Source organism: Sceloporus occidentalis, unplaced genomic scaffold (genome assembly GCF_023333645.1).
Source record: "Sceloporus occidentalis isolate IW3139 unplaced genomic scaffold, rSceOcc1.0.p SCAF_50, whole genome shotgun sequence".
NCBI classification, from domain to species: Eukaryota; Metazoa; Chordata; class Lepidosauria; order Squamata; family Phrynosomatidae; genus Sceloporus; species Sceloporus occidentalis.
The window spans coordinates 4,068,207-4,085,891 of record NW_028317030.1 but is presented as its reverse complement, the minus strand read 5'-3'; the positions used below and the strand labels follow the sequence as shown (position 1 = coordinate 4,085,891).

General features: G+C 39.0%; 1 protein-coding gene across 1 annotated transcript in view; it reads left to right on the top strand.

Annotated features, from left to right (window-relative positions):
- Window positions 1-17,685, top strand: part of LOC149288669 (DNA nucleotidylexotransferase-like) — a 74,943-nt gene that overhangs the window by 35,619 nt on the left and 21,639 nt on the right. Inside the window, exons 8-9 of the mRNA XM_089491576.1 lie at window positions 13,785-13,887; window positions 16,482-16,727. Coding sequence (XP_089347702.1) covers window positions 13,785-13,887; window positions 16,482-16,727 — 349 coding nt within the window. The remainder of the gene's footprint in view (window positions 1-13,784; window positions 13,888-16,481; window positions 16,728-17,685) is intronic.

The following is a 17,685-nucleotide window of genomic DNA, read 5'->3' as shown; positions in this document are numbered from 1 at the left end:
TTATGTTGGTGTTAGGAGGAGAAACATTTAGAACATATTCCAATAGTCTGAAAACGTAAGCAGGTAGTGACCGAGAAATACTATCCTAGTGTACGCTACGTTAGATCTTTTTTTAATCCCTTAAGGACAATGGGCGGTCCCTAAACCCATTGAAAACAATGCATTTTGAGCCCGTACGGGCTTTGTCATTAAGGGGTTAAATCCGAGTATGGCGAAGTCTACCATTGCAGTCTGTGATCCAGACCCATATACGGTCTACAAGGAAGACCCTAAATAAAAGAACAAAAAATGTAGACCCTTATATATTGGACCAAGAGCAAGTGTAGAACCTTAAGGACTGCCCTACCGCCATTGTTAAAAGATGACATGACTGTCCCTTTAATGTATCTGTTTAGGTTTAGGAAGCTGGATACTTTCATTGTTTTGTTGATAAATGTGAATGAATGCGTGTCCTTCAGCCAGTAATCCACCGCTAATTCCTATCATTCCTTCGTATATCTATGTTTAAAGTAATGAGTGTCCTCTGCCAGTGGATCTCAGCGTGAGCGGAAATGACAAAAATGCACGTTTTGCAGAAGGTAATGAAATACAAATAACATACTTGCTGAAGAATACAGTAGCATATTTCATTATATATATATATACTGACAAGGTGTAAGGACAAGGGAATAATTTTCAAGGGACAAGTTCACCTTGCCTCTCTTGAACACTTTTGTTTCCTTTAAAAGCAATTAAAGTCCTTCAACCGCTTGTCTTCCATTTAGCTTTCTCCTCATTTGTGCCACTTGAGAAATTTGATATTCAATGGCAAGCGCAAAATGCTCTCAAATGAGTGTTCATCCCATCCTACCTACTTTGCTAGACTGATGTTTCAGTGTTAATTACCGTCTTGGCATTTTCTAAACTGACTGACAGTGCAGCGTACAAGCGAAAATCAGCTCTGTTCTTCGTGAACCTTCCCGCTGAGCAGAATAAGCAAATGGCATAGATTTCGTTTTACTAACATAATTAGAGGCACGGTTTCTTTTCCCGAGATGTAACATATTCAGAAAGTATCACAAAGTACAGTGAGATGGGTGGAACGGGGCTGGAGGTTGTGTTCTGAGACACGAGAAGAAGTTATCGCTCTTAAAATTAAACATTTGAACTGATAATAGCAAGGAAATAGAGGAAAAAGTGAAAATGAGTTTTCTCAGCTACAATGAAAACTGATCATTCCTGTTTTAACATAATTCTATTAACAAGATAGGGGGCCAACTCAACTCTTGCGTAAAAACCTCACCAGGGTTTGACCATCATAAGTGTCCAGCTGGTGGAATTACCTTCAACCAGATTGACCAACTGGCGCACCAGGCGAATGCCCTGTGGGCCGCTGGCCATTGGCACCCACTACTCACCCTATCTTCCGCCCCAGCAGCAGATCAGGTGGTCCACTGGCTGGATAAGCCTGATGCACGCTACCTGAGCATAAAAATGTAGCATGTATAGCCATCGGCTGTAGTTACGTCACCAGGGGGCCACTGGCCTTAAAGGTGCCAGGGCTGCCTTGTGATCGCCAGTCCGGCCGTGACTACAATGGTGGATAATCAAACTTCACTTTATACTACGAAAAAACTATAAAGCACTAGAATTCTTACCCCTGATGTTAAAAATACCCTTCTCCACCATTCTTAATACATACAGGTTCATCGATTAACGCCAATAAACATGAAGACCATTAAAACACTGAGAAATGAATTGTTACAATGTAATGAAATTAGAATCTGTTTCTTGCTTGGGAACTTCGGGCAACAATGACCCCAAATTAATTCTACTGGTGGACGTTAGAACTTAACAATTTGTCCAAAGAGTCCCGAGAGAGGTCACAATGACCGACGTTCTGGCTTCTCCCATGTATTGAAATAAATTACAGAAATAAAGTATTTATGAGTGTTCCAAATATTTATTCATCTAGTTCATGTGCTTTTTTTCGTAGCTATTTCTTTTTGTCTCCAAAGGCACATGTAAAATTTAGCTAGTGAATGTTTTTTTTTTTCTAGAAATATGGATTAGAGGGTTTGATAGCTCGTAGAATTCACATGAGCAATTTTCCACTTACTGACCCTTGGTCTCCAGAGAGCAGAAATGCAATTTTGTATTTCTTGTATTCTTGTCGATTTATACGTCAACATTCTAGATTCCTGTTAAAATAATCTTACGACAGAGCAACGCTGCCCTTCCCTATAGCTGTTTAAGATATGTTTATCTCTTTGTCAGACTCAAGTAAGTGCGTCTTACACCTATGGGAGTTGGCTGTAGACGATATCATTTATTTTTTGCAATGGATCATTTCAGTTATTCATATAATAAAAGCAATTTCATTAAAAAAAACTGATCATGCATTTAACTGTTGTTTTGATATATTTGGACTTACTCTAAATGCCAAAACAGAAATAGAGACTATATTTCCCTTTTTCTTTTAAATTTTTCTTAAGAAAAGAAAATGGCTATTCTTGGAATTATCATTTTTAATTTCCTCGTGCTGTTAAATAATTATGTATTCCACAAAAATTCTACTTATTACATAAACAATTTTTATTGTCTAAAACCTCCGCTGAGCCACATTGCCCGTCTGACCATGTAACTGTAAATCATTTAGACAGTCATGAAAGATTCAATCTGGATCAATGGGATTCATTATGTGTACCTTTTATATCTGGTATGCCTATAGACAGAATTATCCATTCTGCTTCATCGGGCTGACTGGTACCCATTAGACTCCAGAACGTCTAAAAATAATATAACCGGCGCCTAAAACGCAAAGGTTCCCCGGTCTTTAATTTACTGAAACATGTTCTCCTTTTACATGATTCTACATGTATCTTTAAACAATAAAATTAAAAGGCAGATCTTGTCTTGCTGCCCCAAAAAAACCCCAGTTGTATTAGATCTGAAATAATGTTTTTCGTCATCGCTATTCAATGATTACCAGTAATTTAGACCTAAACGTTGTCATATACTTACTTAAGATTTATATGGTCCATTTTTTTCTTCAATCATTACCCCATTGGGCAGGGGCGTGGGGGGCAAAGGGGGTACCCGATGAGCCACATGGCGCAACTCACATCAACTCCGCTTTCTTGCAGACAAGTGTACATGAGTGATATTTTGACGATATAAACATGACTTTAGTGAATACGTGAATTTGACTATAGTCCAACTCGTATGAAACCATTCAGAGCTTAGTAAGTAGTCAAAATATGTGTCCAAGTTTGTAGTGATACTCAGATATTCCTAAAACCATGTAAAAATAGGAAAATAGTATATATCTTCAGGTTGAATTGGATATTTGGTAATGTCTAGGCAATTTGGCGAATCCTTTTATAATTTGCTGTTTTTTATAGCTAAAATTACCTTTTTCCCTTGCCACAATGCAAGATAATTTTTGTTGTACATGTTTATTAATAATGTGTTGCAGACTGGTTTGGTTAAGCAGGTGATCTTGGTATTTGCCATGAATCTATTTTTTCTAAAAACAAATTCGACTGTTGTTTCTACCAGGACAGTTTCTATCACTAAATAAAATTTGATAAATTCACTAGAAATATGTAATGATTCATCCATAGTGGATTCCACATGTTTACTGCCCTGACTGTATCATGAATGCCTGTCTTGGTCAGCTGTTCATGTGGGGAGAAGTATGAACCAGACTTCCCTTCCCGCTTGGGATCTTTGGCTCAGCTCATCCACCTCGACTGTTGAGACTGATAGAAAGTACAGATTTTCTTATATAGCATTAACATTTCCCAGTTTATTGAAATATTTCTAATAAAAATAAAAAATAAAAAAATGAATCCACTCCATATGCGATGGCAGCAGTTTGAAAAATGGCAGATACGTGTATGGGCTCCATTGACTGGCAACTATTGCAACTATTGTATCTATACCGCATCCACTAGATCCTTAGTGAATAGACTCAAAAGTTGGATTATATTGACCAAAGAAATAGAAAAGCCTTACCTAGTCCTAAAACACCATTCAGAAAATGAAAAAGTTAAATAGAAGTGGAAAGAGAACCAAAGGGAATTGAAGAAAGTCAAATAAGTGAAATTGAAGACGGCCGAAATCTCTTTACTCTCATAGTAATCGTCTCGGTGCAACTTTAAACTCTTTTCCCAAAGTTCTCAAATAATGAAAAAGTATCCAAAGTAATGAGAAAATGCATTTTAAAATACCATGGTGTTCCTATTCATCTTCTGAAATTGATTTTTTGTAATTCCCACAGATGTGTGAACTGTAGTAAAATACTAAAAAACACTTTATTCGAATGGTGCCCCCCTCCACAAAGGCTAGCCAAAACACTTTCAAATATGTCTCTTAAATTCTAGAAAGAAGGTGCCATAGCAAACCCCTCAAGCGTCCCTTTATACGAGGGACAGCCCCTCTTTTGCCCCCCCATCCCTTCCCTGGTGTCCCTCTTTCCAAGGAGGCTGAAAAATGGGGGTTACAAGTTATTTTAGCTCAGAAAGATATTAAAAAAAAGGACATTCTGAGAAGGAAGTGGTTTTAAACTAATTGGTTTGTAATATTTACCAGAAATGTTGTATTTCAGTGACGATTCATTTTAATTGGGTTAAGAATGTTGTATTTCAGTAGAAGTCATTGTGCAAAATTATATTTTTGATGCGCTAGGATATGACATCATATCGGTTAGGTCTCCGCTGAAGGTGAATACACCACTGATCTACACTATCGGGAAAAAACAGTTCATGGAATCTGCCTCACCTGTGGTCAAGTACAACACCTTGCCCTTTTTTTGTTGTTGTTTTTACTACATAGAACTATAATAACCTAATATTATAAAATTAATATAGCATAATAATAATAATATTATGATAATAATAATAATAATAATAATAATATTATAATTTAATATTAGTCAATTTTTAGACCTGCATAAAAAGAAGGTTAATCGTAGGGATCACAGAGATTTTCCTATTAGACTAATTACATTCAATACATTAAAATAATGATTTTGGAGTACCCCACAGCTTAGTTCAGCAGCCGCACTTTTCCAACTGGTTCATTAATAACTTTTAAGAGGACATTGAAAGCATGGTCTTTATTTTAAAAAACAAAACACTTTTTTTAAGATAATAAGCTCACAGCAAGGTTTTTGCAAAGTGGTTTTGATTAATTGGGGATTAGACAGGTACGATACATTTCGGAAGAAACACTACGTAGTTAATGTAAATTTGTGGACTGAATATAGTTAGTAAAAAAATTTGATGAGAGGAATTCTAAAAATTATTTGAGAAAGCTGTGAGGACTGGAGAGAATAGGTCAATTAAGCTGGTTCATGTTGATAGGTTGTTTCTTTTTTCTTTAGTTTCCCTTAATATAATACATATCTCATGGGCTGCCCACAAGAAAAGGGAAAAGTACTTGCGAGTGTCTATATGGACCAAAATCCCAACCGAGGGGATAAGCTTGAATTGGCTTGGCTATGGTTTGTTCTCCATCTCTCTTCACAAGCCAGGGCTCAGCCAGGCGTTGCTGGCCCAGCTATAATATATCTTGCGGAGGCGAGAGCTCAGTGGGTTTATGTTACATGACCCCATGGTGATAGGGTGGTTGCGTGAGCAGCTATGAAGAAAGACTAAGTGTGCTAGGGCACATGGGTGTGTCAGCGTGTGTGATAGAATGAGGATGTCTATGATAGAGCAAGTCTGTGTTAGAGTGAGTGTGTGATAGAATGAGGATGTCTATGATAGAGCAAGTCTGTGTTAGAGTGAGTGTATGGGATAGAATGAGTGTGTGTGCATGTGTGATTAAAAGAAAATATGTTAGAGTGAGTATTTGTAGGATAGGATTAGTGTGTGTGATAGAGCAAGTGTGTGTGATAGATCTAGCAAGTGTGTGTTAGATTGAGTGTACATGAGTGTGTTACAGCAAGTGTGAATTTGAATGAGCGTGTAAGTGTATAACAGAACAAGTGTGTGTTAGTTACAGGGGAGCAGGGTCTCAGGGGGCACTCAAATTTACTTGCCCCCCCCGGGCCAAAAGGTGCCACCCCTCTCGACAGCAAAACTGGATTACAAAGTGCAAAAAAACAAGCAATTTAATTGTAATTTATACCTGTTTTCTAATAGGCTGATACACGCGTTATCCGAACTGAACTAAAAAAACTGCGCCAATGCTTATTATATATACTATCTACGTTGTATTCCCATATCGTTGGCAAACTGTAATGCAAGAAAACTCTTTAGAGTATAAGATTATTAAGGATTGATGATAGCGTTTCAGCAGAAAGAGTCTCTTATTAACAAAAAACACGTAACCGAATTTTGTTGCCTATAAGCTTTTTTTTTTTTTTTTTTTATTTAGGCTTGGTCCCCTGATATCTAAATCAGCAGAAATATCAACAGCGCTCTAAAAAAACCAAACTTAATAATCTATTTCTGAAAACATGCAAATCTAACAAGTTTTGAAACTTCACCCTCCCTAAAAAAAACAAAACCTGCTGATATTGTGTAACATAATAACTTAGTAACTTATTACATTACATTGAAGCGGATCTGTCTCTTTTTTCCCAAATGCAGGATTTCCCATTCTGTTTACTAAATGAATTTATGTAATGCTGTTTACCGAGTAAAAAAAGCAATATACATGCAATAGACACTCATTTAATGTCTATCCTATCAGAGCAGCCAGAAAAACATCATAATTATTTTTTACATTAAGTAGCATCTACCGGGTCCGGATCGGCCAATTGGCAAACTGGACTAATGCTGTTGGGCCAGTGCAGGGATAACGAGCTGCGGCTAAGCCCACCACTAAATTAAGGTACCCCAAGTTTGGCGAGTGTTAACTAATTTTTCATGGCTATATTGCTTACCAAGGAGCTGAATCAGTGGGACTGCGCTGCGTTTTTAACCCAAATAAGACTTTCAAGCAATTTAAAGCCCTCTCTGGACACCATCAATGAGGCTCTTGTGTGGCAGGTTAACCCTAAGGTTTGGTCCAAACCTGAAATATGCACAGAAAATATACAGAAAGGGGAGCGCACAAGCTAAAAGAGCATAAAAGGCCTTCACATTCAGATTACTGAGTTGCTGGTAGAATAATAACGACCAATAAATACACAAAACAAAGCAAGGTTTCACTGTTGAGCAGACATGTTATCCTTGATTGTGCGACTTTGCTAATTCAGCACAGCCAAATGTTTAGAATTTTGGTAAATATGATGTTTTTATAATGGAACTATACTCTTTTAGCAATCTAGCTGTAAAGTCTACTTAGATGTCTTTTTTCCTGGTGTGTTATATGAGGTCAAAGCAGTGTTAGTCAAACCCACTTAATAAAACCAAATCTGCATTTTTTATGGTTTGGATTAAAACCCTGAAAATAATTGAACAACAGCCTCATATTTCATAAAAATAAGGCAGGTGTCACCCACTTGCATAGAAAAGGTAAGTATGCCATAGCATACCGGAAACAACCCACCGCCATTAGAAATCACCCATACCATACCAAAATTAACTCTTCTCTGCCGCTTCCATCAGATCAAACATAAGTTTTCATGCGTCTGCAAGCTCCTTTGAGGATAATGGAAGGAAAGCAAAGGAAAAAGAAAAGAAAGAAAAAAAGAAAGGAAAGAAAGGAAAAAAAGGAAAAAAGAAAAGGAAAAAGGGTTTCCATTAGACTTGGGCACCAGGGGGCTCTTCGTGTTCGTCTTCGTGCTCGTCTTCGGCAAAAAAAACCCCTTCGTATTCCGCGAATATTCGCCTGGTCCTGTCTTCTCTTCGGGCGAATATTCGCGGACATTCTTCGTGCTCGGGTTTTCTTCGTTTTCCCCGGTTAAGGGGTTAAAACGGGGTTAAAGCCGCTCTGGCGCCAGGAGTTTAAATGTCCGTATGAGCAACACTATTGGTCGTCAGCAGGGGGCTCGTCTGCCATTGGTTGATGGCAGACGAGCCCCCTGCTGGCGACCAATAGGGTCGCTCGTACAGACTGTTATACTCCTGGTGCCGTAATTGTCCGGCAGATCCCGCTGGTCTCCCTGTTCTATAATTTATTAACTGATAGAACAGGGAGACCAGTGGGATGTGCCGGGTAAGTTACAGCATTGGGGTTTTAAAAGTCTGTACGAGCGACTCTGTTGGTCGCTCGTGCAGACTTTTAAAACCCCAATGCTACAACTTACCCGGCACATCCCACTGGTCTCCCTCCCTGTTCAATTAATTAAATGTCCGTACGAGCGAACAATAAAGTCGCTCGTACGGACATTTAACTCTGTACAGGGAGGGAGACCAGTGGCATCGGCAGGGTAAGTTGCAGCATTGGGGTTTTAAAACCCCAATGCTGCAACTTGCCCTGCCGATGCCACTGGTCTTTAACTAATTGAACAGGGAGGGAGACCGATGCCACTGGTCTCCCTCCCTGTTCAATTAGTTAGTCCGTGCCGGGTTAAATGTCCGTACGAGCGACCAATAAAGTCGCTCGTACGGACATTTAACTCTGTACAGGGAGGGAGACCAGTGGCATCGGCAGGGTAAGTTGCAGCATTGGGGTTTTAAAACCCCAATGCTGCAACTTGCCCTGCCGATGCCACTGGTCTTTAACTAATTGAACAGGGAGGGAGACCGATGCCACTGGTCTCCCTCCCTGTTCAATTAGTTAGTCCGTGCCGGGTTAAATGTCCGTACGAGCGACCAATAAAGTCGCTCGTACGGACATTTAACTCTGTACAGGGAGGGAGACCAGTGGCATCGGCAGGGTAAGTTGCAGCATTGGGGTTTTAAAACCCCAATGCTGCAACTTGCCCTGCCGATGCCACTGGTCTTTAACTAATTGAACAGGGAGGGAGACCGATGCCACTGGTCTCCCTCCCTGTTCAATTAGTTAGTCCGTGCCGGGTTAAATGTCCGTACGAGCGACCAATAAAGTCGCTCGTACGGACATTTAACTCTGTACAGGGAGGGAGACCAGTGGCATCGGCAGGGTAAGTTGCAGCATTGGGGTTTTAAAACCCCAATGCTGCAACTTGCCCTGCCGATGCCACTGGTCTTTAACTAATTGAACAGGGAGGGAGACCGATGCCACTGGTCTCCCTCCCTGTTCAATTAGTTAGTCCGTGCCGGGTTAAATGTCCGTACGAGCGACCAATAAAGTCGCTCGTACGGACATTTAACTCTGTACAGGGAGGGAGACCAGTGGCATCGGCAGGGTAAGTTGCAGCATTGGGGTTTTAAAACCCCAATGCTGCAACTTGCCCTGCCGATGCCACTGGTCTTTAACTAATTGAACAGGGAGGGAGACCGATGCCACTGGTCTCCCTCCCTGTTCAATTAGTTAGTCTGTGCCGGGTTAAATGTCCGTACGAGCGACCAATAAAGTCGCTCGTACGGACATTTAACTAATTGAACAGGGAGGGAGACCAGTGGCATCGGCACTGCCGATGCCACTGGTCTCCCTCCCTGTTCAATTAGTTAGGGGTTAACTTTTTTTAAAGGGTTAAGGGGCCGTGCAAGTGAGCCTATTGGTCGCTTGCACGGCCCTTTAACCTATGTATTTCTGCTCCCGTTAACCCCTTCGATGCTGTGTTAACGCAGCATCGAAGGGGTTAACGGGAGCGGAAATCCATAGGTTCGCTGTCAGGGGCTACAAAGACCGTGCGAGTGAGCCTATTGGTCACCTGCAGGGTCTTTCTCTGGCATCAACCAATTGGTTGATGCCAGAGGAGGTCCCTGTAGGCGACCAATAGGCTCATTCGCACTGCCCTGTAACCCGTGACGGCGAACCTGCGGATTTCCACTTCCGGGAACTGCCGCGAAGCCGCGAAGCCGCGAAGACAAGACAAGGTAAGATGAAGGGGGGGAATGGTAGACGAAGACGAAGACAATCACGAAGATCTTCGTGGTGTGTGTCTTCGTCTTCGCCTACGTTTTACCGCCGCCGTCTTCTCTTCGGCGTGTCTTCGGAACGAACACGAAAACGCACTCTTCGTGTTCGTTTCCATGTTCGCCCGAAGACGAATGCACAAGTCTAGTTTCCATATCACACAATCCAATGCAATACCTTGACTGAGAAAGCTCATGAGTTCTTCCAGGCTCAGTTCTCAGATCTTCCATACCATAAGTCCTAAGGCCACTATTATGCCTTCCAGAGACTTATCAGGAGTAATGAATGAATCATTTTGCATGAACAGAGATTCCGCTTGATTTTTCATATGAATTAACCATTAGCAATTTATATTAAACAAACATGTCGCTTTACAGGAAGAAAGATTGTTAAACGGGCCCAGACAGACTCGTTCATTGCTATTAATCCGGTTAATTATTTTATCTCTGCCACAATTTGATAGAAACGCTTTTGTAGCATTCTGTTCCTTTGTATTCGCAATAAACAGCTCCCCTTGCAAACGACAAAGTGGTTTACATTCAGTTCCAAGTTCCAACTGTCTTGCATTCATTACAAGGGGCCCTGATATCTTCACATCAGGAGAAATATATTGGTTATTTCTGTTGGCGGTTGGTCAAAAAATCTTCTAACAAAAAGAGTTATAACCGACGCATTAAAGGAATGTTCTCTATACTGCCCTAGGACTTATTGTCCCTACCTCTCCTAGACCTACCAGCTGTCTGTCCCTTCTTTTTAATGCAGTTTGGATATGACATCATTTCCCAATTTGCTAAATAAGGATGACATCATTTGAGATCTTTAATGTCCAACTAGCCCATTAGGAACCAAGGCATGCTAAAAAATCCAATCAGGACGTTCGGACCCTGGTAAAGCAAGGCTGTTGCCCTGCCCTTAATTTGCCACCCCTGGCCCAACAGGTCTTGGTGGGAACAGACTACTGCAATTAACCATCAAAACAAGGAGTGAGAAGGGTCCTTGTCCAGGAGTATGCATATATATTGCAATAGGATTATATCATTTCAGGGGAATCGAATCATTATTAGCCATTTAAGGAAACATGTCAATGCACATATAACACGGATGCCACCAATAAGACCACTCCAGATCTGATATGGCCATCATCTTTCCATACTAAAACATTTAGAATTCATGTTGTAGAATGAGCCATCCACGAATGGTTACATTTCTATTTATATGTAAAAAAACAAACCCCTATAATTTTGATAGAAATGGCACATTCTAATTATTTTCAGATGCTACAAGAGCAAATGGTCTGCATTGGAGTGAATCTGATTTGAAAATGTGCTTTTGCAAGGCAATGGTGCTGATCGTTTTGCCAGATGAAGCACATGTTTCAGAGGAAACGTTCCCCCAGGAACTCATCTTCAAGCATTTATTATTATTATTATTATTATTATTATTATTATTTTAGTTTCCCAGCTTTAAAAATATCCTTTATATATATCTATGCTTAATTCTTTTTATATAGCCAATATTATCATGTCATATATTATGTAACTGTTTAATGTATCCAGTCTAGAAGAAAACACTAAATAACTAGTCACCAAGAACCTTCTCAGGCCAAGTCTGTTATGGTTGGACATCCTACTCTATACACATCAGTTGGTTAATTCTAAGATGTTACTTCCCAGAGAGGGTGGTAGATGAGTGGTACAGCTTGGGATAGACATATGGCTCCTGAATCTAAGATGAGACCAATGACTGATTAAGGTTTGAGTCTTTACAGCAGGAACAAAATGGGCAGACTGGACGGATCAAGTGGTTCTTATCTTCCACCAAGTTCTAGGCTACTATGTTCCTACATCCCTAGCTGGAAAATGTTTCAACTCATGGAGTGTGTACAAAATTCTCACCAACTTGTTGCCATTTAAACAGCTTTTTTTTTTACACAGTGGCATTTTAACGCAGTTTTTACAACCATAACACATCTGATGTGATGGAAGTCTAAACAATATGAGGTCTAACCATGGTGGACACCCCCTCGCATTCGGCTGAAACAGGCGTTAACACACTTTCTCACAAGATCTAATAACTATTTATCTAATCAAAACACCAGGCTTTTCTTAATGAGACCAGCTGTGCGGCAAAGTCAACCACCTGTGATTAATGAACTCATTTGAACGTACAATAATAATAATTGCACTTTTGAAAATAACAGGGAATTTGTGAGAAAAAAAAAGAGACTGCTGTGATAGAAAAATATAAAATAATTTTCATATCTAAGTTATGACCCTTTTCGGTTCCCTAGAATTTCAGAAATACATTTATTTTGGAGTTTAATTTCCCAGCTATTTTTATTTCTTGTAAAAATGTAGCCATTGAGTTACAATTTATATGATTTTATACCGGCTCCTGGTCTAACAAGTAGTAGTAGTCTGTCCAACGGGCGTTTATAGGTTGGAAAATCATATAATATAACCCAAAGAAATAGAATAAATTGTTAACTGCATCGATGTATAACTCGGAGACGGTGCAGCTGTCTTCCCTTATCATTAGTCAACTTTGGTGCATGATGGGCATTGTAGTCCAGCTGGATGATCTGAAATGGCTTGCACCATACCGTGGGAATTATTAGTACATATATATGCTGAAGGCTTATAAAAATAGCCAAATATAATCAGTAATGATAGATGGCGCGTTGTCCTTTAAGCCGACATAATGTTTTCCTTAGGGGGATAGGTTGTTTATTGCATCAGATATTTTTATTTATTATCCAAGTGACACATTTAGATTACATTTTAGCATCTTTTATGCCTTTGGAATCACAATCAATTATTGTTCTGCCTCTAACATGACACAAAATTTGATTCTGCAAAACAACACTGTTTAGGAGTAAAAACCGTAAAAGAAACCCCAATCCTTTGTCATCATTTTCAACTCATCTCCGTCATTTGGAAAGTGCTAAAATACTTTATCGGCTTTTGGGTTGGGGAAAGGCATAGTCCACAAATGTTTAAAAAAAAATGTATAATAAAATAATAAAAAAATAATAATAATAAACAAAAGTATAATAAAATGTAACATTAATCAATAGAGAATATCTCTATGTAAGCAAGAATAGCATATGGGGCAATATGTATATTTCAAGCACCCCAAGTAAAACATCTGCCTCTCTTAAAACACTTAGTGGGTGTAATTATTTTATATATATTGATATTAAATGTTTTATCTCTCTATTTCTAATAACTGTTTCATTTTCCTTCACATACTTTTTACTCATTAGCATGAGTGTTGTGGTGCCAACTCACTGATATTACTATGCACCATGAAGACCCCAGTAAGCTTAATGAGAGAAGGGTGTCTGGTCAGCCCTGCATAAAGCATAATTAAATTTATGAGATTTCTTTAAAATGTTGTTCCCATGGGCTGCTGGCTGGACGACTCCGAGACTCCCGCAGTCTGCAGCCTTGATATGCCTGGCCACATACTCTGTGACTTTAAAAATATCAGGCGTATACTTTACGTCATATGGCGGCCACTGGTCTTAAAGTGCCAAGGCCAACTAATCATCCCCAGTCTGGCCCTGACTAAAAGGGATCCAAACATGGAAAGGGAGGCTTCAACCTGAACTCAAATCTGAGTTCACAGGTATATGTATGTAAATATAATAAACATGATTGTGATAAATGCCTGCTTTTATAGTGTAACAATGCGTCTTACATTTTTAGTATTGGATGGCTGAATTATCTTTTTAGGAAAGATGTAAAAAAAAATATTTTACTATTAAATAGGCTAATTTGTCTTAAGAAAAAACCTATGGAGGACACATAAACAAAGGAGACATTTATTTCCCTTATAATAAAATATTACTATTATTATTATTATTATTATTATTTATTATTATTTTTTGTAATCCATAGAGGCAAAGAAATTGGACATGATGTGGACATTTTAATCACCTGTCCCAGGAAAGGAAAAGAGAAGACTATTCTGAATAGCATGCTTACTATCCTGAAAAATCAGGTATGAAACAAAGCATCTGACCACAGATAAGGACCATTTAGCCAGGGCCGAACTGGTGATGACGAGGCGGCCCTGGCAATTTAAGGCCAGCGGCCGCCTGCGGCCAAAGTTTGGCTATGCTAATCCAGCCAGTGCCCTCACACTTTAGCACTTGATCTACCGCTGGAGAGCAGATCTGGTGAGTGTGTGGCGTTCTCGGCCACGGCCCACTGGGCATTTGACCTGTTTGCCAGGTGGCCAGTCCAGGCCTGGGCAAAACGCAGCCCTTCCCTCAGCCCAAATGTGCCTGAGTGTGAAGGAGCATCTACCGACACAGACCTCTCCTTTAATGCTTCCTTCATGGCCTGCTCTCCAACAAAATGGTGCATTGGTGTTAATGAGGAGGACTGTGCTGGAGGCTCCACATGCTACCAGTTCTGGACTAAGGTGGCTGTTGTGGGTCCAAATGGACAGCTGCAATTGGCTCCTATGGTATGCCCAAGCCCAGGGTAGCGGCCCTGATTAACAAAATGTTTTTAATTATATAAATTGAATAAGTGAAAGTATTTGTAAAAACCAACAAATTATAAAAATGGTTAATTAAAAAAATCTAAAATAAATCTAATTAAGAGGAGATATCTTGATGGCTTACAGTTGATAAGGCACAATATAAAACCAATATATCAAATATACCGGTACTGATGTGCCTATTCTATTTTATATTTTTATTTAAATTACAAAATGTGTCATTGAAGCTATGAGTAATAAAATGTATCTGCTTCAGAGCATACAAGTCCTGTTTGCCAGTCTGGCGTGGAGTTAATATTAGGAATCGTTCTCTGTCTATAACCATGTGTTGCACGACGAGTCATCTAAGAAAACGTATTATTGTTATTAAACATAGTATAAAATCTGGTCGTAAGATGTGAAAATTCACACCATATGGCCGTTTTATCAAAGTTTATTTACAATAAAAGACTTGTGCTCATTTTTCTTATCTCTTTTTTTTTATTATTGTGTCCCAGAATGCAAATAACATCCCTTTTTTTGATTGGCTAGATATTTATGAATTATTTTAATTATTATTATTATTAATATTGTTATTATTATTTAAATATTAATTATTCAAATAATTATTTAAATTATTATATCATGTTTTATGAAAAAAAACAAAAAACAAAAAAACCCAAAAACCAACAACAACAAAAAAAAACAAATGGCAAAATGTTCAGATAAATGTCTAAAGTTCCAAAATAAATTACCCACAATACTCAACTGCCAGTCCGCAGTCACATGTTTCTGGAAAAAATTACACAAAATGTAGGACTTTTTCTCAGTGAAACAGAAATTAAATTAAGCAGACAAGTGGAACAGCACCTTTAAAGCAAGTGACATGGCTACCGCAGCATGTGTGTCATGGCTATGACAAGCCCATAATAATGGGATGTATTTTATATTTTGAGGATAAAAGCTAAAAGGAAGCTATTATGCAAAAATAATAATAATGATAAAAAAATAGTAATGGTTACATTGTTTCTTTGGTTATTTTGCAGTTCCTTGTGTTTTCCCTTCAAGCATAAGCTGAAAACAATTGTTCAATGACGTGTTTGCCAACTGAGAGATTATTTCTTGGCAAAACGTGTACGTCAGTGTTAAATCAGCTCCTAAATGCTAAATAATTAGTATGCTGTGTGTGTGTATCCTTGAAACATTATGAACATGTAATCATATTGCAAGTATACACAATTTTTGCAGCGCAGTCAGTAATGTGTCCTGATGTGACATATTTTAAATTGGCAAACAACCTAATTGCCAGGCCTTGATGAAAGCTTTAAAATTAGTACATAATCCCTCAATTTAGTTTTTTTCCACTAGTCGGTCCTTGTATGTGTGACTGGACTAATATGTGATTTGTAATTCAAATATATATCTATATTATCTGTGTTAATGCTTGAACTGATTGATTTATAGCTTTAATTGTTTTCACATATCAGTTAATTATACTTGATGTAATTATGCATTTATTTTATGTTCATGCAACCAGTCCTAAATTTGGTAGCCATTATTATTACTGGCGATGCCAGCTCGATAACGTATCTAGCACATTAACAAGAAAACAGTAAACATGGTGGATTAAACGCTTTCAAAATGAGTAGAATCTGTGCTGAAGAATATGAATTGAGAGTAATTACAAAGAACAATCCCTTTAACTCTCCTCTGCTTTGGTAGTCATGGTGGTTATTTCGACTGAGGATCCCTAGTTAATTGGGCAAACGTCAGTGGGGTATTTACGTTCATCGCTTTCCTAGGCCTTACACAGGGCAATGCCACCCGTCGCCCTCTCTGCACTGCTGTCCTTATTACTTGGGGTTGGAATATGATGTCATACCCCGCAGCTCCCCTTTTAGGAAGTGCAAGGCAGATGGAACCTATGGAAACCGCCGACTTGGCAAAGTCCTCCATGGTGTTAATGGCCACTAGGGTGAGAAGTGAACTCCCTTTGGACCGGTCCATTGAGTAGCGGCATTACAAGGAGCCTGATCGGCTAATAAGGCCCTCTACATCTACAGAGAAGACCATATGATTAAACAAATTACATTTCTTTCTTTTTTTAGGGACTGCTTCTTTACTCTGACACAATTGAATCAACGTTTAATGAGGCAAAGCTTCCGAGTAGGAAAGTGGATGCCCTTGATCATTTTCAGAAGAGCTTTACAATTCTCAAACTTCCGAAAATAAGCATGGGCACCGGTAATTGTGAAGACACGGAAAGCAAAAGCTGGAAGGCAATTCGAGTGGACTTTGTCATAACACCGTCTGAGCAATATGCTTTTGCCCTCCTTGGATGGACAGGCTCCAGGGTAAGAAGGCACATCTGTTTCTGAGACTATTTTAATAGTACATTGTCTTCTACCAATTAGCGCTGGTATAAAGGTTAAAATAATAACAAACAAAAGAAGCCAATGTTCAAGAAAATAAACTTGTTGGTCCTACTCACTTTGGGAGGTGGTAATGCTAATTAATACTCTAAATACTATGTGGTCATGCCTGCAGACTGTGGCCTTGGCTACTGTTAAAGCAAAATGGTGCAAGTAAAGAGGTTCTACCGTATATCTAAAGTGCCTTGGTAACCTTCTGTATCTCTATTACTAGAAACATATTAACAGAAGAATGTGGCATGCTCCATCATACTCTCTCCATGCTCCATCATACTCTCTCCACGCTCCATCATGGGTGACAGTACTAGCAATAACAAATTGGCCACACCACCCCGCATTTAACCAACCATTGTGTCTGGATTTACATTTGACTTTTAAAATTAAACCAACAAATCCATTAATATACATGGACGTGACCTCATGGAACATAATGACACGCATTAGGTAAAGTTCATCTAAAGTCCATTAGCCTTCAAGTAGCGGCACTTGGTCTGTTGGAACAGCTATCACTGTTGACTTCTTACAGCAGGACCTTGTGTCCAGAAATCATTTGAAGTTACAAACCTTACAGGCATTATGGTGATGGTATAGATAGGTGTGGTATAAGTGGAGAATAGACACGGCTGGGCGAGCTTAAAATTCAGCCCTTTGTACATTTGTCTCGCTTATAGGTAAGAAAAAAAATGTTCAGGCTTGATGGGCATAAAGACGTTTATCTGCCACCAACTGTTAGGTTTCTATGCTTAAGCTAAGGTTGTGTTCTATTTAAACTGATAAACGATTTGATTTTAGAGAAGCAATTATGTATCGTAGGGTAATTAGAATGTTGCAGAGTGCATCATTTATAATACATGACAAATCCTTTTGGAAAGGCTGCTTC